This window comes from Bufo bufo, chromosome 9 (assembly GCF_905171765.1).
Source record: "Bufo bufo chromosome 9, aBufBuf1.1, whole genome shotgun sequence".
NCBI lineage: Eukaryota > Metazoa > Chordata > Amphibia > Anura > Bufonidae > Bufo > Bufo bufo.
This window is the reverse complement of record NC_053397.1, coordinates 124,642,767-124,668,275: the sequence shown is the minus strand read 5'-3', so window position 1 is coordinate 124,668,275 and position 25,509 is coordinate 124,642,767. Positions and strand designations below refer to the sequence as shown.

Genomic DNA, 25,509 nt, shown 5'->3' with positions numbered 1-25,509 from the left:
TTGCAGAGCAAATAACCCTTGCGCCGCAATCAGCGACAGATATACGCCAGAAAACTGGTGTATATCTGATAATAAATTACCCCCATAATGGTTATGGTGTTATCACTCATGTATACACACATGACTGCTTATTCTGAAAAGTCATTGAAAAAAACAGGTATGCTTTAAATTGTGCCACATTTAATCACAGTGGGTAAATATGACACAGTTTTAGACTGTCTAAATCTAAATTTACACCACCTATTAATTGGCTTATTTCATGCAAAAAATGCCCCGTGTTTAGCACATTTATGCTGAACATGTCGCAGTTTAAGCCATGTCCATTTCCCATGAAGCTTCACCTTTATTCATTAAAGGGCTTCTGTCACCCCCCTAAAGTCATTTTTCATTTTTGGGCGACTTAAAAACCTTATACTGCAATTTATCAATATATAGTGCTCATACCCTTTTTCATTCAGTAGTTTCTTCAAAAAAACGCACTTTTATAATATGTATATTACCTCTCTACCAGCAAGTAGGGCGGGTACTTGCTCCTAGCAGCCGCATCCTCCTTTCAAATAAACGCCCCCTCCTCCTGTTGATTGACAGGGCCAGCGAGCGCTCTCGTCCTCTGGCTGGCCCTGTCTGCGTTCTAAATCTCGCGCCTGCGCCGTACCGGTCTTCAGTCGGTGCAGGCGCACTGAGAGGAGGACGCTCGCTCGGCCGCTCCTTCCTCAATGCGCCTGCGCCGATGATGTCACATCTACACCCTGCGCAGGCGCACTGAGGAAGGAGCGGCCGAGCGAGCGTCCTCCTCTCAGTGCGCCTGCGCCGACTGAAGACCGGTATGGGGCAGGCGCGAGATTTAGAACGCAGACAGGGCCAGCCAGAGGACGAGAGCGCTCGCTGGCCCTGTCAATCAACAGGAGGAGGGGGCGTTTATTTGAAAGGAGGATGCGGCTGCTACCAGCAAGTAGCCGCCCTACTTGCTGGTAGAGAGGTAATATACATATTATAAAAGTGCGTTTTTTGAAGAAACTACTGAACGAAAAAGGGTGTCAGCACTATATATTGATAAATCGCAGTATAAGGTTTTTAAGTCGCCCAAAAATGAAAAATGTCTTTAGGGGGGTGACAGAAGCCCTTTAAGCCACCCCCCCCCTGTTAAATGAGGCAATAAATCCTGCGGAAAATGATTAATGAATGTGGTGCAATTCAGCTGTAAATCTGCCCCATTGATGGTTCAAGTGTACAGGTGTAAAATTTCAACATTTTGTTGCTAATAGAGAATCATTTGTACTGTGAAATGCCTGCTATTACTTGAGAAAAGTAGGAAGTTAGCTTTAGTATGCAAATATCACCTGATAGGTGACTTGATGTCCATTGTCCCAAGCATATAACAGGCGATCCTTTGGATTGTAATCAATTTGTGTTGTATAAGAATATTCATTTTCAAAAAGCAGTCTTGGAACAATCTGAGTGTTTGTATGAGTGTCAAAAGCATAAGATATATTGGCAGTTTTCTTATTATAGTTATCCACAGCATACAGCACACCACAGATAACAAAACAGTTACCAAAGAAATCCTTTCTTAATCCAGTCCGAAATGTTGTCTCTTTCTGAGTTGTAAGGTCCTGAGCATTCAGTTTGCTCAGGACTATTACTTCTTGCAGGAATCCTTCATCATCAGTAGCTGGATAGATGATCCATAAACCATTCTCATCCACAGCAAAGTCTATATCTGAGTGACCTTTCCATCTCCACGGAGTGGCCTCTTCAAAAACCACATTGTGGAGCATGGACCAAGCTGCCACATAGCGGTGTTTTAAATCATATTTTATGATATTTCGAGTAAATGCCCTATTATAGTAGAAGGATCCATTATATACAACATTTCCTGTACCAATCCAACTATAAGGTAGCTTGTAGGAATTGCTCCAACGACCTGAAAAAAACAAAACAAAACAAAAACAACAAAAATCAGTGTTTAACCCTTTCAGGACCAAGCCATTTTTCACCTTAAGGACCAGGCCATTTTTAGCAAATCTGACGTGTCACTTTATGTGGTAATAATTTTAAAACGATTTTACTTAGGCCTCCTGCACACGAACGTTGCTGTATTGCAGACCGCATTTGCAGATCCGCAATACACGGAATGGTGTGGAACGGAAGCACGAAATGGAACCCTACGGAAGCACTATGTAGTGCTTCCATGGTGTTTTGTTCCGTACTTCCATTCTGCAAAAAGATAGAACATGTCCTATCTTTTTGCGGAACGAGCAGATCGCGGACCCATGAAAGTTAATGGGTCCGCGATTCGCGGAGGCTGCCCCAAGGTCGGTGTTCGTGCATTGCGGCCTGCAATTTGCACACGTGTGCAGGAGGCCTTATGCAGGCCATTCTGAGATTGTTTTCTCATCACATATTGTACTTCATGACAATGGTAAAACTGAGTCAAAATAATTCATTTTTTTAATAAAAAAATACCAAATTTACCAAAATTTTGAAAAATTTGCAAATTTTCTAAATCAATTTCTCTACTTTTATAATAGATTGCAATAACTCCAAAAATAGTTATTACTTTACATTCCCCATATGTCTACTACATGTTTGGATCATTTTGTGAATGCCATTTTATTTTTTGGGGACGTTAAAAGGCTTAGAAGTTTGAAAGCAAATCTTGAAATTTTTCAGATAATTTCCAAAACCCACTTTTTAAGGACCAGTTCAGGTCTGAAGTCACTTTATGAGGCTTACATATTTGGAAACCACCCCAAAATACCCTATTTTAGAAACTACACCCCTCAAGGTATTCAAAACCGATTTTACAAACTTTGTTAACCCTTTAGGTGTTCCACAAGAATTAATGGAAAATGGAGATGAAATTTCAATATTTCACTTTTTGGCAGATTTTTCCATTTTAATAAATTTTTTACTTCTAACAAAGCAAGAGTTAACAGCCAAACAAAGCTCAATATTTATTGCCCTGAATCTGTAGTTTACAGAAACACTCCATATGTGGTCGTAAACTGCTGTATGGGCACACAGCAGGGCGCAGACGGAAAGGAACGCCATATGGTTTTTGGAAGGCAGATTTCACTGGGATAATTTTAAGCTGCCATGTCACATTTGAAGAACCCCTGATGCACTCCTAGAGCAAAAACTCCAAAAAAGTGGCCCCATTTTAGAAACTACACTCCTCAAGGTATTCAAAACAGATTTTACAAACTTTGTTAACCATTTAGGTGTTTCACAAGAATTAATGGAAAATGTAGATGACATTTCAGAATTTAACTTTTTTGCCAGATTTTCCATTTTAATCCACTTTTTCCAATAACAAAGCAAGGGTTTACAGCCAAACAAAACTCAATATTTATTACCCCGATTTTGTAGTTTACAGAAACACCCCATATGTGGTCTTAAACTGCTGTACGGGGACATGGCAGGGCGCAGAAGGAAAGGAACACAATATGGTTTTTGGAAGGCAGACTTCACTGGGATAATTTTAAGCTGCCATGTCACATTTGAAGACCCCCCTGATGCACCTCTAGAGTAGAAACTCCCCAAAAATTACCTAATTTTGGAAACTACGAGATAAGGTGGCAGTTTTGTTGGTACTATTATAGGGTACATATGATTTTTGGTTGTTCTATATTACACTTTTTGTGAGGCAAGGTAACAAAAAATAGCTGTTTTGCCACCGTTTTTATTTTTTGATATTTACAGTTCATCTGTAGGTTAGATCACATGGTATTTTTATAGAGTTTTTAAGGACGTGACAATACCAATACCAATACAATACAATACCAAATATGACTAGTTGACTGACTTGTTTCAGTTTTACATAATAAAGAATTTTTGGAAAAAATATATTTTTTAGTGTCTCCATATTCTGAAAGTCATATTTTAAAAAAAAAAAAAATTTGGGTGACTGTCTTATGTAGGGGCTCATTTTTTTCAGTATGTTATGACAGTTTGAATGGTACTATTTTAGGGTGCATATGAATTTTTGATTGCTTGGTATTGCTTTTGACACACTTTTTTATTTGAATTTTTTTACGGTGTGCACATGAGGGGTTAAGTCATGTGGTATTTTTATAGAGCAGGTTGTTATGGATGTGGCTATACCTAATATGTCTACTTAAAAAAAAAAAAAATTGTAACAAAAAAAATCATGTTTTAATCTCTCCATAGTCTGAGAGCCATATTTTTTTTTATTTTTGGGGCGATTGTGTAACATCCCAGAGTGGGGTTACTAAACGCTTTTACCCGCTACAATCTGCTAAGAGCATTAATATTGTCATCTGATGTGATTTCCTCATGTTATTCACTACTGTGCAGTTGAAACCATTTTAAATGTTATATTTCCTTTGTAATGTTTCAGGTCTACCAGCAGGTGGCGGCATCGTTGGTAGGCATAGTTATGTTATGGCCATTCAGAATGGAACATTCCAGTTCTGTTCTGTCCCCCCTGCTTAAGGGAAGTGGAGTTTCCCACGCCCTGCGGCAAGGGAGGGAAAAACCAGTTAGATCCAGAGTGTTCCAGCTCTCCCTGCAAGGGGAAGGTTGTGTTAGGGTACTTTCACACTAGCGTTTTTCTTTTCCGGCATAGAGTTCCGTCACAGGGGCTCTATACCAGAAAAGAACTGATCAGGCATATCCCCATGCATTCTGAATGGAGAGCAATCCGTTAAGGATGCATCAGGATGTCTTCAGTTCAGTCGTTTTGACTGATCAGGCAAAAGAGAACACCGCAGCATGCTACGGTTTTATCTCCGGCGAAAAAAACTGAAGACTTGCCTGAATGCCGGATCCGGCATTTTTTCCCATAGGAATGTATTAGTGCCGGATCCGTCCTTCCGGTCTGCGCATGCGCAGACTGAAAAAAAGGTGAAAAAAATAAATGCCGGATCCGTTTTGCCGGATGACACCGGAAAGACGGATCCGGCATTTCAATGCATTTTTTCGACTGATCAGGCTTTTTAAGGATCCTGATCAGTCTTACTAATGCCATCAGTTGGCATACGTTTTGCCTGATCCGGCAAGCAGTTCCGGCGACGGAACTGCTTGCCGGATCTCTCTGCCGTAAGTGTGAAAGTACCCTTAGTAGGAGCTCCCAGAAATAGGGATTCCAAACCAGGATCTTGTCTCGGTTGAGACCAAAGATCACCATTCCCAGCCTGAGCCATCAGCCTCAGCTGGTTGACAAGCAAGCAGCCATCTCCAGAACTCCAGGAAGAGCATTCCCTGTGAGCATAACTGTGAGTACATATCCAGAGACCAGGAGAAGCCAAATTCCTCCTCAGCTAGTCAGGACCATACCAAGCAGAAGATAGACAGAGCAGAAGATAGATACCTGCCATATTCTCTTGGCATATGATAAGAAGCAGAAGAGATATTGATCCCTGCCACATATTGCCAATACCTGCTGGGACCTAAAGGACTATTGCTGTAACTTGTATGGATTTATGCTGCCATTCAGTAAAGACAAGTTGAATTATATCACAAGTCTGGATCTCATTTACTGCTACCAAGTTCCTCAATTACTCCTACTAGCAACACTCAATTTATTGCAAGTGAGCCAGGATCCAGCAGTCCAGCCGTACCAAGGTAGGAGTTTTTATTTTAGTATTTTGACGGTGTTAGGTCATGTGATATTTTTATAGAGCCGGTCGATACGGACACAGCGATACCTAATATGTCAAATATGTCTTTTTTTCCCCCTACTTTTTTCAATTTTTTTTACTTTATTTTGGGAAAAGGACGCTTTTTTTTACTTGAAACTTAAAAAAAAAATTAAAAACTTTCTTTTTTTAACTTTTATTTTTTCCACACCTTCTGGTGGTCTGATCCCCCTTTACACAATGCATTACAATACTTCTATATTGTAATGCATTGGCTGTAAGTGTATCCCACTCACAGGATCTCCCGTCACAGCAGCGCGGGGAACCGATTGACATCCGGCACATGTCTGAAGCCCGCACGTGCTGCAGTCAGCTCTGATCGCGGCAGTGCAAGGGTTAATGCATCAGCATCAGTGATTTAACCGATGCTGGCACATACAGCAGGGGTCTGGCTATCTGTGACTGCAGGTCCCCTGCCGCTGATCGGGCGGACACAGTGTTTTCAGCACTGAGCAGTAGGTCAGTCACGTTAAGTCACGTCCGGTTGCGCTGTACATGTACGGCGCTGGACGTTAAGGAGTTAATGAAAGCAATATTATATTTCCTAACCCAGGCACTGTATGAGCACCAAGACACAGAAACTGCAAGCGAGGTTTGCGAATGAAGCGAGGGTTGCTGAGTGCTGCAAAATTACTGTGAAGTGCAAAAAATACAGATACGTGCATATTTTAACACTAGGCCGTAGTTCAACCCATGGACATAAGAACCAAGGTTTGATAGTTTTACCTTGAACATTGTTTGCTTGATTCTAGCAAGTTTACCAGTTACAGCAGTCAGGGGTTTGAATTAAAATTCATATTCATTCTGGTTTATTCCTTAACCCTTTCACTACCGGAAGTTTTTTATTTTTTAAGTTTTTGCGTTTTCATTTTTCTTCCCTATCTTCTTTGAGCCAAAACTTTTTTATATTTCCGTTCACATAGCGGTAAAAAAATTCCAAATGGGGTGGAATTGGAAAAAAAAAATGCAATTCTCCACCTTTTTATTGGTTTTGTTTCCATGGCGTTTTGTTTGCAGCAAAACTGACCCATGCCCTTCATTCTCTGGTTCAGTCTGATTACAACGATAACCCATATGTATAGGTTTTGTATGTGTAAATTAAAACTTTGAAAAAAACCTTTTTTTTTACATCACCATATTCTGACCCCCATAACTTTTTTATATTAATGTCTACTGAGCTGTATAGGGGCTTATTTTTGTGGGACAATCTGAAGTTTTTATTGATACCATTTTGAAGTGTGTGTGCGTGTGACCTTTTGATCAAATTTTTTTGGCATTTTGACCCTTTTTTCCATTACACCATTCGCAGTATTGCCTTTTTTTTATTTTTTTTATAGTATAATAGTACAGGTGTTTTCAGTTGCGGTGATACCCATGATGTTTATATTTAATATTATTTGGGTATTTATTTATTTTTATTTTACACAAAGAGGAATGATTTAAACTTTTAAGTTTTTAATTTTTTTATATATATTTTTTTTTAATTTAAATAATTTTGTAATGGTTTTGAAGCTGATATATATGAGCCTATAAATTCTGTTTTTTAATTTTTAATTTTGTACAATCAGGGACTTTTTAAAAAGTCAGCGAGGCTTATAGTATTCAGAGCAACTACCGACAGCCCCATTGGCCGCATGGGGTGTTGGTAGGAAGCCTGGAAGCACAAGCTTCTGGGCTTTTGTGCATTTAGATGCCGCAATCTCACTTGATCAGTGTATCAAAAGCCTTTATTTACCGTGATCTGCATTATTGCTGGTCACGGTAATTAGCCGCAGGTCTCTGCTGTTTGAAACTGCAGAGACCTGCCAGCAATGATGCCCGCTGCAAGTGCGAGTGGGCGCCATGTTTACACAATGCTCCAGCACCGTACATGTTTAAGAATCAGCTCCATGGACAATGCTACTAAGTTTGTGTCCTGTGCAATGATTGCATGCCTTATGCCTTATTCACACTTTAGTGTTTTGGTCAGTGATTTTCATCAGTGACTGTGAGCCAAAACCAGGACTGGACCCTCCACAGATCTGTTACCTGTTCTGTGTTTAGATTCTCACCTAGTTTTGGCTCAAAATCACTGATGAAAATCACTGACCGAACTCTGACTATGTGAATAAAGCCTCAAACAGCCAATTGAGGGTGAATAGTTTTGCACTTGATGAAGGCATGTTGTGTATTTGGAAGCCAAGATTCTAGATCTAAGTGCGCAGCTTGCAACACGCAGAACCATTGAAAACCTAGAGAGAGGCTTAGACCTCATTGTGCAGGCACTCACCGGGGTCAGAGAAATGGAGGTGGTGGAGAAAGGCAAGGTCAGGATTCTGGGGTCAGCAGCTGGGTAAAAGTTATGAGAAAGGGTAGGGGAAAAGTGCCAGGGCAGCTACTCCTGAGCTGGAAAACCCTAGTAAGTATGCCTGTTTGGCCAATATTAAGGATGCAAGCCAAAGGCCAGCAACACAGCAGCAGGGCGTTGCTCCTAGTAACCAGGAGGATGACTGCTTTAGGAAGGATGGGAAGAAGAGTGCAGCTAAGGTCAGACAGATTGCTGGGTGGGCCTGGGGAAGACCCAGCGGTTATGGTACGCATTGGTACCAATGACAAAGGTAGGGTGAGATGTAAGGTACTTAAAAATTATTTTAGGGAACGGAGAGAAGCTTAAAGAGGACCTTTCACCAGAATAAAGTATCTAAACTGACTATATAGACGTGTAGAGCGGCGCCCAGGGATCCCCCTGCACTTACTGTTATCCCCTGGCGCCTCCGGTATGTTCATAGTTAGGCTCCACCCAGGGCAACCTGCCGGCGTCTCTTTCTCCTATGCTGTAGCGCTGGCCAATCGCAGCGCTCGGCTCATAGCCAGGCTGACTTCGGGTAATCGGTGGAGTAGCGGGGGGGGGGGGGGGGGGGGGGCAGGGGGGCCGTTGCTCTGGGTGCAAAATTGCAGGGGGTGCCAGCAGGGCCGCACCGCCAATTAGGCGATGCGGCCCTGGTGGGGGGCGGCGGCAGGTCGCAGAGAAATGAGCGCTTCCATTGTGTAAGCACTCATCTCTATAGTCATCTGTATCACCGTCCCCAGGACAGCGATACAGATGGATGCTGCGGGGCAAGGGAGAGGCATCTCCCTTCCCCATTCCTCTGATAGGCTGCAGGCACTAGGCCTGCAGCCTAACAGAGGCCGGTGCAGGCGGCGTGAATACGTCATCTCGCCGCCTGAGCCGTACAGTGTGGGACACAGGCCGGAAGAGGCCTGCATCGCATCGCTGCCAGCCTGATGGAGGTAAGTATATGAGTTTATTTTTTATATCGTACAATACAGAGAGGAGTGCTGTGGGGGCACTTGTTACTGGCACATGATTGGGGGGGCACTTGTTACTGGCACATGATTGGGGGGGCACTTGTTACTGGCACATGATTGGGGAAGCATCTATGGGAGGGGCACTTCTTACTGGCACATGATTGGGAGCATCTATGGGAGGCCCTTCTTACTGGCACATGATTGGGGGGTATCTATGGGAGGCCCTTCTTACTGGCACATGATTGGGGGGCATCTATGGGGGGCACTTCTTACTGGCACATTATTGGGGGGCATCTATGGGGGAACTTCTTACTGGCACATTGTTGGGGGGCATCTATGGGGGCACTTCTTACTGGCACATTATTGGGGGCACCTATGGGGCACTTCTTACTGGCACATTATTGGGTGGCACTATGGTGGCATCTATAGGGGCACTTCTTACTGGCATATTATTGGGGGCACTATGGGGGCATCTACTGAGGCCACAAAGAAGGGGTATTTTATATGTGGGGTTCTGTATAGGGGCATTTTATACTGGGACACATTATGGTGGGTACTATTGGGGAGGGAAAGAGGAGCACTATGGGGTCATCTAGGGGGGGGCACTAAGGAGGGGTATTTTATACTTGCAAATTATGGGGGACACTGAGGGCATCTACTGGGGCACTATATATGGGGCATTTTATAGTGGTACATTATGGGGGGTGCTAGGGGGAAGGTGGGAGGGAGGCACTATGGGGGGATTTACTGGGGGGACTATATAGAGGTATTTTATACTGCCACAATATGGGGGCACTATGGGGACATTAGCTCAACTGGGGGCATTAAAAGGGGGTATTTTTTTCACTTGCACACATTATTAGGGGGCATTTTTTGTACTGTCACATTATAAGGAGAATTATTATTACTGGGGGGCATTATGGTGGCCTTTATTACTACCGGGGGTCTATGGGAAACATGATTACAATTATGGGCACTATGGGAGCATTACTACTTCTGGGGCACAGCGGGGACATGTTGGGGGCACTGTAGGAGCACTATTACTACCTATAGCAGATAATTACTACTATTGGTGGGACTTTTGTGAGCACTATTACTGTGGAGGCACCTTGGCACAGTATCAACTTACTACAATTATTTTTGGGGGACGTTATGTTTACACTATTAGTGTCAGGGGACACTATTTGCTGGGCGAAGTTATTTTAGGGCACTGTGTGCCAATAATTATTCAAGGGGACATTATCTGTGTGGTACTAGTATTATCAGGGGGTTTATCTGTTTCTGCAGTATAATATTGAGGAGCACAGCAGGCACAGTATTGGGGGTGGTAGGATGATTTGTCCAGAAGATGGGAGGATGATGGAAAAGTAGATGAGAAATGGCTGAAAAATGGTGATCTGGTCTGAAAGGAGAAGATGAGGAAAGAAAACATCTACAGTGCTGCCCATAATTATTCATACCCCTGGCAAATTTTGACTTGAAGTTACTTTTATTCAACCAGCAAGTAATTTTTTGACGGGAAATGACATAGGTGTCTCCCAAAAGATAATAAGACGATGTACAAGAGGCATTATTGTGGGGAAAAAAAAACATTTCTCAGCTTTTATTTACATTTGAGCAAAAAATACAAGATATTCCGCACTGTGGAAAATCTCTGAGTACGTGGTCGGAAGCCAAAAGTGACACCTGTGCTGGCCAGGAGGATAGTTAGAGAGGTCAAAAAGAGTCCAAAGATCACCACCAAGGCCATCCTGGTGAATCTGGGCTCTGCTGGTGGCAATGTCTCAAGGCAGACAATCCAACCGAGACTGCACACTGCTGGGTTCCACTTCTCCAGATAAGGCACACAAAAGCTTGCTTGGACTTTGCAAAAGCTCATTTGGACAAAAAAGAAGACTTCTGGTCTTCTGTGTTATGGTCAGATGAAACAAAAATTTTATTGTTTGGTCACAATGATGTTTCCTTCATTTGGCGTAAAAAAGGAGAAGCCTTCAACCCAAAGAACACCATCCCCACTGTCAAACATGGTGGTGGGGACCTAATGCTTTGGTGGTGTTTTTCCGCCAATGGACCAGGGAACCTAATCACAGTAAACAGCACCATGAATAAAGTGCAATACATGAGGATTCTCAACGACAACATCAGGCAGTCTGCAGAGACACTTGGCCAAGGTCACCAGTGGACATTTCAGCATGACAATGACCCAAAACACACAGCAAAAGTGGTGAAGAAATGGTTAGCAGACAACAACATTAACGTTTTGGAGTGGCCCAGCCAGAGTCCAGACTTGAATCCAATTGAGAATCTGTGGAGGGAGCTAAGGATCAGGGTGACCCTCCAACCTGAAAGATTTGGAGCTCAATGCTAAAGATGAATGGGCAAAAATACCTGTGGAGACATGCAAAAAGCTGGTCTACAATTATAGGAAGCGTTTGATTGCTGTAATAGCCAATAAAGGCTTTTCTATTGATTATTGAGAAGGGTATGAATAATTTTGGACTGGACACTTTTTGCTCAAATGTAAATAAAAGCTGAGAAATGCTTTTTTTTCACATTAATGCCTCTTGCACATCGTCTTATTATCTTTTGGGAGACACCTATGTCATTTCCCGTCAAAAAATTACTTGCTGGTTGAATAAAAGTAACTTTAAGTCAAAATTTGCCTGGGGAATGAATAATTATGGGCAGCACAGTACATCAAAACAGACGTCACTCGATGTAAGAGGTATGGAGCGCTGTATACCCTGTACAGTTGTGGCCAAAAGTTTTGAGTGACACAAATATTAGTTTTCACAAAGTTTGCTGCTAAACTGCTTTTAGATCTTTGTTTCAGTTGTTTCTGTGATGTAGTGAAATATAATTAACATAGAAACATAGAAACATAGAATGTGTCGGCAGATAAGAACCATTTGGCCCATCTAGTCTGCCCAATATACTGAATACTATGGATAGCCCCCGGCCCTATCTTATATGAAGGATGGCCTTATGCCTATCCCATGCATGCTTAAACCCCTTCACTGTATTTGCAGCTACCACTTCTGCAGGAAGGCTATTCCATGCATCCACTACTCTCTCAGTAAAGTAATACTTCCTTATATTACTTTTAAACCTTTGCCCCTCTAATTTAAAACTGTGTCCTCTTGTGGTAGTTTTTCTTCTTTTAAATATGCTCTCTTCCTTTACCGAGTTGATTCCCTTTATGTATTTAAAAGTTTCTATCATATCCCCTCTGTCTCTTCTTTCTTCCAAGCTATACATATTAAGGTCCTTTAACCTTTCCTGGTAAGTTTTATCCTGCAATCCATGTACTAGTTTAGTATCTCTTCTCTGAACTCTCTCTAGAGTATCTATATCCTTCTGGAGATATGGCCTCCAGTACTGCGCACAATACTCCAAGTGAGGTCTCACCAGTGTTCTGTACAGCGGCATAAGCACTTCACTCTTTCTACTGCTTATACCTCTCCCTATACATCCAAGCATTCTGCTGGCATTTCGTGCTGCTCTATTACATTGTCTTCCCACCTTTAAGTCTTCTGAAATAATTACTCCTAAATCCCTTTCCTCAGATACTGAGGTCAGGACTGTGTCAAATATTCTATATTCTGCCCTTGGGTTTTTACGCCCCAGGTGCATTATCTTGCACTTATCCACATTAAATTTCAGTTTCCAGAGTTCTGACCATTCTTCTAGTTTTCCTAAATCCTTTTCCATTTGGCGTTTCCCTCCAGGAACATCAACCCTGTTAAATATCTTTGTGTCATCAGCAAAAAGACAAACCTTACCAGCGAGGCCTTTTGCAATATCACTTATGAAGATATTAAACAAAATCGGTCCCAGTACAGATCCCTGTGGAACCCCACTGGTAACATGACCTTGTTTTAAATGTTCTCCATTGACTACAACCCTCTGTTGTCTGTCACTCAGCCACTGCCTAATCCACTCAACAATATGGGAGTCCATGCTCAATGACTGCAGTTTATTGATAAGTCTTCTATGTGGGACAGTGTCAAAAGCCTTACTAAAATCTAGATATGCGATGTCTACTGCACCTCCACCGTCTATTATTTTATTCACCCAGTCAAAAAAATTTATAAGATTTGTTTGACATGATCTCCCTGAAGTAAACCCATGTTGTTTTTCATCTTGCAATCCATGGGATTTTAGATGTTCCACAATCCTATCCTTTAATAGGGTTTCCATTAATTTGCCTACTATTGATGTCAGACTCACTGGTCTATAGTTGCTCGATTCCTCCCTACTACCTTTCTTGTGAATGGGCACGACATTTGCCAATTTCCAATCTTCCGGGACGACTCCTGTTACTAATGATTGGTTAAATAAATCTGTTAACGGTTTTGCCAGCTCACCACTAAGCTCTTTTAATAATTTTGGGTGTATCTCATCAGGCCCCTGTGACTTATTTGTCTTCACCTTAGACAGCAAACTTAGAACATCTTCCTCTGTAAAGATACATGCATCAAACGATTTATTAGTCATTCTTTCTAGTGGAGGTCCTCCTCCTTTTTCTTTTGTAAAAACTGAACAGAAGTATTCATTAAGGCAGTCGGCTAGCCCTTTATTCTCTTCTACATACCTTCCGTCCTTTGTTTTTAATTTAGTTATTCCTTGTTTTAATTTCCTTTTTTCATTTATATATCTGAAGAATGTCTTATCCCCTTTTTTCATAGACTGAGCTAGTTTTTCTTCTGCCTGCGCTTTAGAAGTTCTTATAACTTGCTTGGCCTCTCTCTGCCTAATCTTGTAGACACGCACTTGTAATTACACGCACTTCATACGTTTCAAAGGCTTTAATCGACAATTACATGACTATGCAAAGAGTCAGTATTTGCAGTGTTGGCCCTTCTTTTTCAGGACCTCTGCAATTCGACTGGGCATGCTCTCAATCAACTTCTGGGCCAATTCCTGACTGATAGCAACCCATTCTTTCATAATCACTTCTTGGAGTTTGTCAGAATTAGTGGGTTTTTGTTTGTCCACCCGCCTCTTGAGGATTGACCACAAGTTCTCAATGGGATTAAGTTCTGGGGAGTTTCCAGGCCATGGACCCAAAATGTCAAAGTTTTGGTCCCCGAGCCACTTAGTTATCACTTTTGCCTTATGGCACGGTGCTCCATCGTGCTGGAAAATGCATTGTTCTTCACCAAACTGTTGTTGGATTGTTGGAAAAAGTTGCTGTTGGAGGGTGTTTTGATACCATTCTTTATTCATGGCTGTGTTTTTGGGCAAAATTGTGAGTGAGCCCACTCCCTTGGATGAGAAGCAACCCTACACATGAATGGTCTCAGGATGCTTTACTGTTGGCATGACACAGGACTGATGGTAGTGCTCACCTTTTCTTCTCCGGACAAGCCTTTTTCCAGATGCCCCAAACAATCGGAAAGAGGCTTCATTGGAGAATATGACTTTGCCCCAGTCCTCAGCAGTCCATTCACCAAACTTTCTGCAGTAGATCCATCTGTCCCTGATGTTTTTTTTGGAGAGAAGTGGCTTCTTTGATGCCCTTCTTGACACCAGGCCAACTTCCAAAAGTCTTCGCCTCACTGTGCGTGCAGATGTGCTCACACCTGCCTGCTGCCCTCCCTGAGCAAACTCTGCACTGGTGGCACTCCGATCCCGCAGCTGAATCCTCTTTAGGAGACGATCCTGGCGCTTGCTGGACTTTCTTGGACGCCCTGAAGCCTTCTTAACAAGAATTGAGCCTCTTTCCTTGAAGTTCTTGATGATCCTATAAATTGTTGATTGAGGTGCAATCTTAGTAGCCACAATATCCTTGCCTGTGAAGCCATTTTTATGCAACGCAATGATGGCTGCACGCGTTTCTTTGCAGGTCACCATGGTTAACAATGGAAGAACAATGATTTCAATCATCACCCTCCTTTTAACATGTCAAGTCTGCAATTTTAACCCAATCAGCCTGACATAATGATCTCCAGCCTTGTGCTCGTCAACATTCTCACCCGAGTTAACAAGACGATTACTGAAATGATCTCAGCAGGTCCTTTAATGACAGCAATGAAATGCAGTGGAAAGGTTTTTTGGGATTAAGTTAATTTTTATGGCAAAGAAGGACTATGCAATTCATCTGATCACTCTTCATAACATTCTGGAGTATATGCAAATTGCTATTATAAAAACTTAAGCAGCAACTTTTCCAATTTCCAATATTTATGTAATTCTCAAAACTTTTGGCCACGACTGTATGTTCTGTAGTGATGGGAGGGTGGATATAGAATTCATCCCACACTGTAGCAGCCTGGTCCCAGACTTCAGGTCACACTGTGCGTGTTCTGAATTCTGGGAGCTCACACGCATCTACTACATTATCTGTACTGAGAGAGTTATAACTGTGTTATCTGTGGTGGTACGTATGACTGCAAGTGACATCTACTACATTATTTGTAAAAAGGGGTGTGGCCACAGGTTGGGGGGGGCGCAATACTTGGCTTGCCCCGGGTGCTGGCAACGCACATTACGCCACTGCGGGTAATTGCGGGTAATAACTTCATAAATTAATTTGTACGATAAAGAAACATTTCCTAAACTCAGGTTCGGTTCCAAGGTACCATTTGGAACTGAACCCAAGTTCGGGAAATGTTTTTTTACAGTAGAAATTAATTTATGAAGTCATTATGCAAAGTCTCGCGAGACTTCGCGAAGCAATATCTTCGGCTAATCGGAGCCAATACATTCTAGGAGCTCCGTACAATATTGGAACAAAGTTTTATGTGAATCGACTTTAGATGCTTCATTCGAAGTCGATTCGCTCATCCCTACCAACAATATAAAGCAATGCACCCAAAAATATCAAATATTCACTTTCTGTGAACTGAATGTGGAAAATTATATAGTAACTTAAAATGTACTGTATGTTCAAAAATGCCAGAAGTCTTGAAAACAAAATGGGGGAGCTGGAGTCTATGGTATGAGAGGAACACATAGATGTAGTTTGTGTGTCTGAGACATGGCTGGATTCTTCACACGACTGAGCTGTTAATATTGAGGGTTTTACACTCTTTAGGAAAGCGCTCCTTCAAGTGTATAGGAAAGAGCTGTCCCATTGAAGTGAATGGGACGGTTTCTTATAGTTAAACCTGCTTGCTGTTGCAACAATGAAGAGAAGCCTGCGCTGGTACAATGCCACCTTCTCTTCAACCAGCTGATCGTCGGGGGTGCCGGGTGTCGGACCCCCTGAGGATAGGCCATCAATAAAAATCACTCAGACAACCCCTTTAACATCAAAGAGTAGAATTAAGTTTAGCTGTAGAACCAAGTAGAGCAGGCTATACAGGCTGGTACAGTGGCCATAATGGGAGATTTTAAAGGATAACTGTCGTGTATATATATATTTTTGGAGTATTGGATTGTGGTGATTAATATCTCCTTGGTGACTCTATTTCAACTTTTCACTGTGTATTCAATTAACCCTTAATTCCACATTTTTGTTCCCTGTACTGCCTACTTTTACCTGTGCTTAAAATAGGGTTGCTAGGCATGGTCCGTCTATCTGTTGAAGGACGGAGCACGCAGCGTGCAAGGTCACATTACTGACAGCCAGGGACTGTAAGTAAATGATTAAAGCCAAGTCCTCCTCAGCAGCTGATAACAGTGCCTGGGCTGTGTGCACTTCTCCCTGTCCCTGCGCTTGGCAGACGCTCACTCAGCAGAGCTGGAGAATGCAGAGTTGAAGCAGCGCACAACAGGGAAGGGAGATCTTCCATCTGCTCAGTGTATTAATGAAAGCAACATGTGGTAAGAGGACCCCTTTGTGCTGCAGGACATTAACCCTTTAGGGGGGAGGGCTCTGGTTACTGACACTTTTGGGGGGCTATTGTTACTGTCAAGTGAGGGCAGGCGGGATTAGCCTCAGGGTGAGGGCAGTGCCGGCCATCTTAACTGAATAGTGAAATTGCAGTTTTATGCAGACTGGTTGCTAAGGGCTGAATCTTATTAAATATGGGGTAAGTCAGTCTAATAGTAACTGATTCTGGAATATCATGTTATTAGTAACTACATATATGAAAATTGAAATAGGGTCTAAATGTGACAGTTATCCTTTAACTTCCCAGTTAAAGAAGAGTTGAAGGACCCGTGATGTCATGTGACCAGTAAAATAGGCAGTGGTTGAGAAGGCCCTGTGATAAAGTTACCATTATGTGACCAGTGCAGGAGAGGAGGGCAGTGAACAGTTCTCCTGGAGGAAGAAGCTTTGGCGATGTCTGCTACATGAGAAGAGGTAAGTGAAGGGAGAGGCAGAACAATGCTGAGAGTTGTGGTTATTTAACCGCTTGCCGCACACGTAACGCCGATAGGCGTCCGGGCGGCAGCGCTCTCAGGTCTCAGCGACGCCTATTGGTGTCATCTCGTGAGACCTGAGATTTCCTGTGAACGCGCGCTCACAGGATCGCGCAGTTCACAAGTTCAACTACAGCCTGCCAGCAGCGATCATTGGCTGGCCGGCTGTAGATTTTTAAAATAACCAATGAAATAGGTATGTCAGACGCTATTTTGTAAATAGCGTCTGATATACGTGCTACATGCTCCTCTGGTGGTCCCTTTTGCTTGGATCGACCACCAGAGGACACAGGCAGCTCTGTAAGTAGCACCAATCACCACGCACACACATTACACCGTTGCTTATTAACCCCTTATTAACCACTGATCACCCCATATAGAGTCCCTGATCACCCCTCTGTCACCCCCCTGTCATTGATCACCCCCCTGTAAGGGTCCCTTATCACCGCCAGTTACTTAGCTACTTGTTAGGTAGTTAGCGCCCAGCCCACCGCACCGTAGTCACTGATTAGTCGCTGATTAGCGCAGGGACGTGCACAGACATTTTGAAGGGCAGGGGCTTAAAAAAAAAAAAAGGGCACTTGACAAAAATCGAAAAAGTGTTTGTACCACAAAGCTTAGTTGCTTTCTAAAAGTCTTTCCTTGTTCTCCATAAATGTATAGATACAGTAATAATGCATATTCCTTTATTTTTTGTCAATTCTTTTTATTATTTTTTTTGTATATGCAAAAAGAAAAAGGTACATACAGATATGAAATCACAATGTGCAGTCCAATACAATTGAGGCGACTCAGAGTATGCAAATATCACGGTCCAAGCAAAGTAACAATATTATCAGCCTGACCAAGGTCCACCGAACTGCTCGTCGGGGTTGGTGCCATACTGGAGGGAGCACAGTATGTGTAATGGTCTGTAATTTAGTTCTATGTGTTTTAGCACTTTATATGCGATTCATATATGGAATGATCTGCTGTTGCCACTGCCCACCAATAATGTGCCACTGTACCAGCAAGAAGTGGCCCCAAAGACTGCAGGGGTGATTCATGGGCCTGGGACCTGGGTTTGCACTGCAGGCAGCCTGGCAGCACATATCATACCCTCCCCCCCCCCCCCGGTACATTTTTCCCGCCACTACCAGCCTCCATGATGGCAGTGGCAGGCAGCACAAGTAGCCAAAAAGCAGGGGTGCTGGCCTGCTGGGCCATAAAGGCATGATTGTAAACTGAAGCATGGGTGTGCTGGGCAGTGGGTGGGTTTTGCAGGCAGGTAGAGCATCTCCTCTCCTATACACCCTCCCCCCTCCCTGTTTTTTCCCGCCAGCCGCCACTAATGGCCTACCTCCATGACAGTGAGTGTGGCAGGCTCAGTCAGCAGGCCAGGCAGCAGCACAGTAGCCAGAGCACAGAGCGGGGGGCGATCACAGACAGACACATCACACTCACACACTCACACAGACAGTGACTCAGACCGACAGACAAGACAAACACAAGACAACAACCCAGTCACTCAGCACAAGCAAGCACACACAGGAGGAATTAAACTGAGTGAGCAGGGCAGGGCCGCAGGGCAGTGGTATGTCATCAATCATTTTCTTTTTCTTCACTCACCCACACTTGAATCCGGATTCCTGACGGGAGGGGCGGGCGGTGAGGCTCTGAGGCGGCTTGTCAGCAGGGGCAGGACGGGCGGGAGCACACACAGCCAGGCAGCTCTTCTTCTCAGCTCAGAAGACTGCCTGTGCGCGCCGCCCGTACCACGTGATTTGCCGGCGGGTCTGGTCTTGATAATTAACAAAGATTAATGCGCAGCGCACGTGACAGTGAGTGCCAGCATCTGCACATTATGAAAAAAAAAAAAAGTTCCAATAAAATAAAATTTCTGTAAGAGCGGAGGGCATTTAAGGGGCCGGTGATGAAAAGGGCAGGGGCTCAAGCCCCCTTTCATCCCTATGTGTGCACGTCCCTGGATTAGCGTCATAGTATTTGTAAGTGATCAAGACTGATTGCAATCAGATCTATATCAGTACATTAGGGTCACCTTAGGCTCTACAAAAAACGCATGTGTTCGCCCGATCAGGCCTGATCTTGTGCACACACTTGCGTTCAGTCCGCCCCACCGCAGTGACAGAAATGTTTTTTTCTGATCACTGCAAAAACACAGTAAAATCGCTGCGGTGCTATAAAGATCACTTTTGAGCTTTCTGTATCTTTATTAGCGATCGCAGCTTTACTTCGCAAGCACTCCTTTTTACTAGGCAGGTTTGCTCTTTTTCCTGGGTAGTCTCAGAGGAATACCCCCTAAATTTAGTTAGCCCAAAATGTCAAACAAGGGATATTCCGCTGAAGAGGCCTACAGGATTCTGGCTAATGATGGATGAAAGCGATGGGGACGCCTCACCCGCTGAATCCAGTGGTTCAGAATATGAACCTGTAAACAGCAGTGGCACTCTAACCGCTAGTGAAGATGACGAGGTTGAGTTCCCTGCTATGGTCAGGCGTACCCGATCCCATGTCAGTGTTCTGCATACCCACGTGATGAGCCTCATTTGCAGCAGAGTGGTGCTAGCGCTGATCTTTTTTATGGTGTGGCATACACCAGCAGTGCAGCACATCCTGGACCTTCTACCAGCACTGCCGTATTCCCTGGTGAAGTGGCGAGCACCAGAAGGGCAGTTCAAGCTGGTACGGTGGCACGTGCAGTAACTCCCCCGTCGCAGCCACCACGCTCACAGGCCCGTAGAGCCCTTAGTCTCCCAGAGGTGCTGGCAAACCCAAATTGGCAATCCCCTGCTTCCGCCGCACCCGTATTGCCCCCTTTCACCGCCCAGTCTGGAGTTCATGTGGAGACAGCTCATTTAGGATCAGCCCTCGAGTTTTTTGAGCTGTTCTTCACCGCGGATCTCTATGACTTTGTTGTGGCAGAAACCAACTGCTATGCCACACAGTATATAACCGCCAATCCGGAAAGCTTCTATGCCCAGCCTTTCCGGAGGAAACCAGTCACAGTTTCCGAATTAAAAATATTTTTGGGCCTTATCCTCAGCATGGGTCTAACTAAAAAAAATGTATTGTGGTCCTATTGGTCTAAAGACCCAATACATTACATGCCCATGTTCTCTGCTACTATGTCCAGGGCACGTTTTGAGGGCATCATGCGCTTTATGCATTTTACTGACAATAAAACCTGTCATCCAAGAGGCCACCCTGCTTATTACCGGCTCCACAAAATTCGGCCTCTCATAGACCGTTTGTCATCCAGGTTTGCAGATGTGTATACCCCCAATCAGAACATCTGCATAGACAAGTCCCTTGTACATTTTACCGGGCGCCTTTGCATCAAACAGTACATCCCCAGCAAGCGCGCCCGGTATGGGGTCAAACTGTATAAGCTCTATGAAAGGGCCACAGGCTATACATATCGTTTTAGGGTCTATGAGGGAAAAGACTCAAAACTGGAGCCGGTCGGATGTCCTGACTACCTGGGGAGCAGTGGCAAGATTGTCTGGGACTTGGTGTCACCCTTACTCCAAAAGGGGTACCACTTATACGTGGACAATTTTTACACAAGCGTGGCCCTCTTTCGGCACGTACATCTAGTCGGAATTCAATGGTGTGGCACTGCACGATCTAGTCGCCGTGGCTTCCCCCAACGGCTCGTTAATACCCGACTTGCACGGGGGGAGAGGGCTTCCTTGTGTGACCAAGAACTGCTCGCGGTGAAGTGGAGGGACAAGAGGGATGTTTACCTTCTGTCCACCATTCACGCAGACACGACAGTACAAATTGAAAGGGCAACTGGAGTCATTGAGAAACCCCTCTGTGTCCACGACTATAACCTTCACATGGGAGGGGTGGACTTCAATTACCAGATGTTGGCTCCCTATTTAGCATCCCGCCGCACCAGACTCTAATATAAGAAGGTGTCTGTTTATTAAATTCAATTGGCTGTCTATAATAGTTTTGTTCTCTACAGTAAGGCTGGGAGAACGGGATCCTTCCTAAAATTCCAGGAAGAGATCATTTCGGAACTCCTGTATCCAGGAGGGTCCGTGCCCCAAGTCCCTGATGTAGTTAGCCGGCTACTTGACAGACACTTCCCGAGTGTCTATCCTGGTACCCCAACTCACCGTTCCCCAAGAAAAAGATGTTGTGTCTGTAGCAGGGCTGGAATGAGGCGTGACACCACCGTTTTTTGTCCTGACTGTCCTGACCAGCCTGCCCTATGCATAGGGGAGTGTTTCCGCAAGTACCACACACAGGTACACCATTAGTGTAGGGATCGCGTGACACAGGACAGGCACACAGGGGTCTTAGGGCCCTTTCACACAGAGCTGCTACAAAACTCTCCTTTCACCTGGGACAAAGTGCATAATGTACTTAGCCACATCTCTGGGCGATTTGCGCTTTGCACATTGTCCCATGGGGAAGGAGAGGTTTGTCCTCTAAAGGTAAAAAAAATAAAAATAAAAATAAAACACAGGTAAGCAAAAAAGTTAATGTTCTGTTTCAAATGTTATATAAAGTTTATAAAAGTTGATGTTAATAAATTTATTGCGTTGCGGCCTGTTTTTTTTTTTTTACCTTCTAGGTGGACCAAGCGATCAACCAGCTGCAGCACTGATGTGCATTCTGACAGAAGCATTGCGCTGCTGTCAGATTACACAAAGTCGGTGTATGCGGCGCTGCAAGACGAGATTTCTCCTCTGCAGTAAAAAAGATACATTTGCCGAGGCTTATGAGCTGAGGGGCGGTGTTCATATGCTTTGGCAAACATTTTTTATAAAAAAATAAATAAATTCTGGCAATGATTTATTCATCCACATCGATTAATGAGAATGGAGAAATCGGGTTTGCCAGGGCATACGAGCTGAGTGGGTTTGGATGTGGGCGGAGCTCCTATGTCCTGGCAGACGCCTTTCCCCTCTTTTTTTATTTTGCACATTTTTGGGCAGAGATTTTTTCATCCACATTGATCGATGCGAATGAAGAAATCTGTGCCGTTCATTTTTTCTTTCAGCCCAGAGGCTGAACGAAAAAAAAAAATCTCATTACCCGTATGCTCAATATAAGGAGAATAGCAGAAACTCCTTATGCTGGCCATACATGTAATGATTGTGGAGACCCTCAAATGCCAGGGCAGTACAAACACCCCACAAATGACCCCATTTTGGAAAGAAGACACCCCAAGGTATTCGCTGAGGGGCATATTGAGTCCATGAAAGATTGAACTTTTTGTCACAAGTTAGCGGAAAGGGAGACTTTGTGAGGAAAAAAAATAATATATCAATTTCCGCTAACCTGTGCCAAAAAAACAATCTTCTATGAACTCGCCATGGCCCTCACAGAATATCTTGGGGTGTCTTCTTTCCAAAATGGGGTCACATGTGGGGTATTTATACTGCCCTGGCATTTTAGGGGCCCTAAAGCGTGAGAAGAAGTCTGGAATCCAAATGTCTAAAAATGCCCTCCTAAAAGGTACTCATTGGAATTTGGGCCCCTTTGCGCACCTAGGCTGGAAAAAAGTGTCACACATGTGGTATCGCCGTACTCAGGAGAAGTAGGACAATGTGTTTTGGGGTTTATGTTTACATATACCCATGCTGGGTCAGAGAAATATCTCTGTAAATTGACAACTTTGTATAAAAGAAAATGGAAAAAGTTGTCATTTACAGAGATATTTCTCACACACAGTATGGGTATATGTAAAAATACACTCCAAAACACATTGCCCTACTTCTTCTTAGTACGGCGATACCACATGTGTGACACTTTTTTGAAGCCTAGGTGCACAAAGGGGCCCAAACTCCAATGAGTACTTTTAGGATTTCACAGGGCATTTTTTACGCATTTGGATTCCAAACTACTTCTCACGCTTTAGGGCCCCTAAAATGCCAGGGCAGTATAAATACCCCACAAGTGACCCCATTTTGGAAAGAAGACACCCCAAGGTATTTTGTGAGGGGCATGGCGAGTTCATGGAAGATTTTTTTTTTTGGCACAAGTTAGCGGAAATTATATTTTTTTTCTTTTTTTTTTTCTTACAAAATCTCATATTCCACTAACTTGTGACAAAAAATAAAATTTTACATGAACTAGCCATGCCCCCTCATGGAATACCTTGGGGTGTTTTCTTTCCAAAATGGGGTCACTTGTGGGGTATTTATACTGCCCTGGCCTTTTAGGGGCCCTAAAGCGTGAGAAGTAGTTTGGAATCCAAATGCGTAAAAAATGCCCTGCGAAATCCTAAAAGTACTCATTGGAGTTTGGGCCCCTTTGTGCACATAGGCTGCAAAAAAGTGTCACACGTGTGGTATTGCCGTACTCAGAAGAAGTAGGGCAATGTGTTTTGGGGTGTATTTTTACATATACCCATATTGTGTGTGAGAAATATCTCTGTAAATGACAACTTTTTCCATTTTTTTATGCAAAGTTGTCAATTTACAGAGATATTTCTCCCACCCACCATGGGTATATGTAAAAATACACCCCAAAACACATTGCCCTACTTCTCCTGAGTACGGCGATACCACATGTGTGACACTTTTTTGCAGCCTAGGTGCGCAAAGGGGCCCAAATTCCAATGAGTACCTTTAGGATTTCACAGGGTTGCTCACAATTTAGCCCCGCCCAAAATGCCAGAACAGTAAACACACCCCACAAATGACCCCATTTCAGAAAGTAGACACCCCAAGGTATTCACTAAGGGGCATAGTGAGTCCGTGGGAGATTTTTTTTTTGTTGCCAGAAGTTAGCAGAAATGGAAACTTTATATATATATTTTTTTCCTCAGAAAGTGTCATTTTCCGCTAACTTGTGAAAAAAAATTAAATCATACATGAACTCACCATGGCCCTCCGTGAATACTTTGGGGTGTCTTCTTTCTAAAATGGGGTCATTTGGGGGGTATTTATACTATCCTGGCATTCTAGCACCTCAAGAAACATGACAGGTGCTCAGAAAGTCAGAACTGCGGAAATTCACATTTTTGTACCATAGTTTGTAAACGCTATAACTTTTGCGCAAACCAATAAATATACACTTATTGGATTTTTTTTTTATTAAAGACATGTAGCACAATACATTCTGACACAAACTTGTATAGAAATGTTATTATATTTGAACAATTTAACCAGAGAAAGTTAATAATACACTTTTTTTTAAATTGCGGTCTATTTTGATTAATATCACAAAAACTAAAAATCTCAGCAGCAATCAAATACAACCAAAAGAAAGCTGTATTTGTGAGAAGAAAAGGAGGTAAAATTCATTTGGGTGCCACGTTGCATGACCGAGCAATAAACCGTTAAAGTTGTGAAGTGCCGATTTGTAAAAAAAGGGCCTGGTCACTAGGGGGGTATAAACTTGTGGTCCTTAAGTGGTTAACTGGGACTGTATGTTAGGGCTGAAGGGAGGAATGCTATTTACATGGGACTGTATGTTGGAGGGGGCTGGGGGAGGAAGTGATGTTATTTACATGGGCCTGTATGTTGATGGTGGCTGTGAGAGGGGATTATGTTATTTACAGGGGTCTGAGGGAGGGAGTGATGTTATTTACATGGGACTGAATGTTGAGGGGGCGATGTTATTCACATGGGACTCTATGTTGAAGGAGGGTGGGAATTATGTTATTTACATGGGACTGAATGTTGAGGGGGTGATGTTTACATGGGATTGCATGTTGGAGATGGCTGGGGAGGGGCTATTATTTACTTGGGACTGTATGTTGAAGGTGGTTGGGGAGGAGGTGATGTTATTTACATGGGGCTGTATTTTGGAGGTGGCTGTAGATAGAGAGGGATGTTGTTTACATGGGACTGTATATTGGAGGGGGCTGGAGAGATGGTGTGATCTTATTTGCATGGGACACTATGGCTGAGGGAGGGAAATAGTGTTATTTACATGGGACTGTATGTTGGAGGTGCTGAAGGGAGTGATGTTATTTACATAGGACTGTGTTTTGGAGGGGGCAGGAGAGATGGTGTGATGTTATTTACATGTAACTGTATGGTGAAGGGAGGAATATAACTACAGGGGGCACTGCACATCCAGGGGACATTATAGGCATTCTTATTACTACTGGGGGCTCTATAGGATGGACTTATAGCTCTGCCTTATTTCTACTAAGAGCACTATAGGAGCGTATTACTACTGAGGGGTGTATAGATAGCTTTATTACCACTGGGGCAACACTTATTTCTACTGAGAGTTCTGTGAGGGTATTATTAATACTGGAGGGCTCTTCTAC

At 43.4% G+C, this 25,509-nt stretch overlaps 1 protein-coding gene across 1 annotated transcript in view; it reads right to left on the bottom strand.

Moving 5' to 3' along the window:
* Window positions 1-1,130: 1,130 nt before the first annotated feature.
* Window positions 1,131-25,509, bottom strand: part of OLFML2B (olfactomedin like 2B) — a 1,036,708-nt gene continuing 1,012,329 nt past the window's right edge. Inside the window, exon 8 of the mRNA XM_040408704.1 lies at window positions 1,131-1,924. Coding sequence (XP_040264638.1) covers window positions 1,323-1,924 — 602 coding nt within the window. The 3' untranslated portion in view covers window positions 1,131-1,322. The remainder of the gene's footprint in view (window positions 1,925-25,509) is intronic.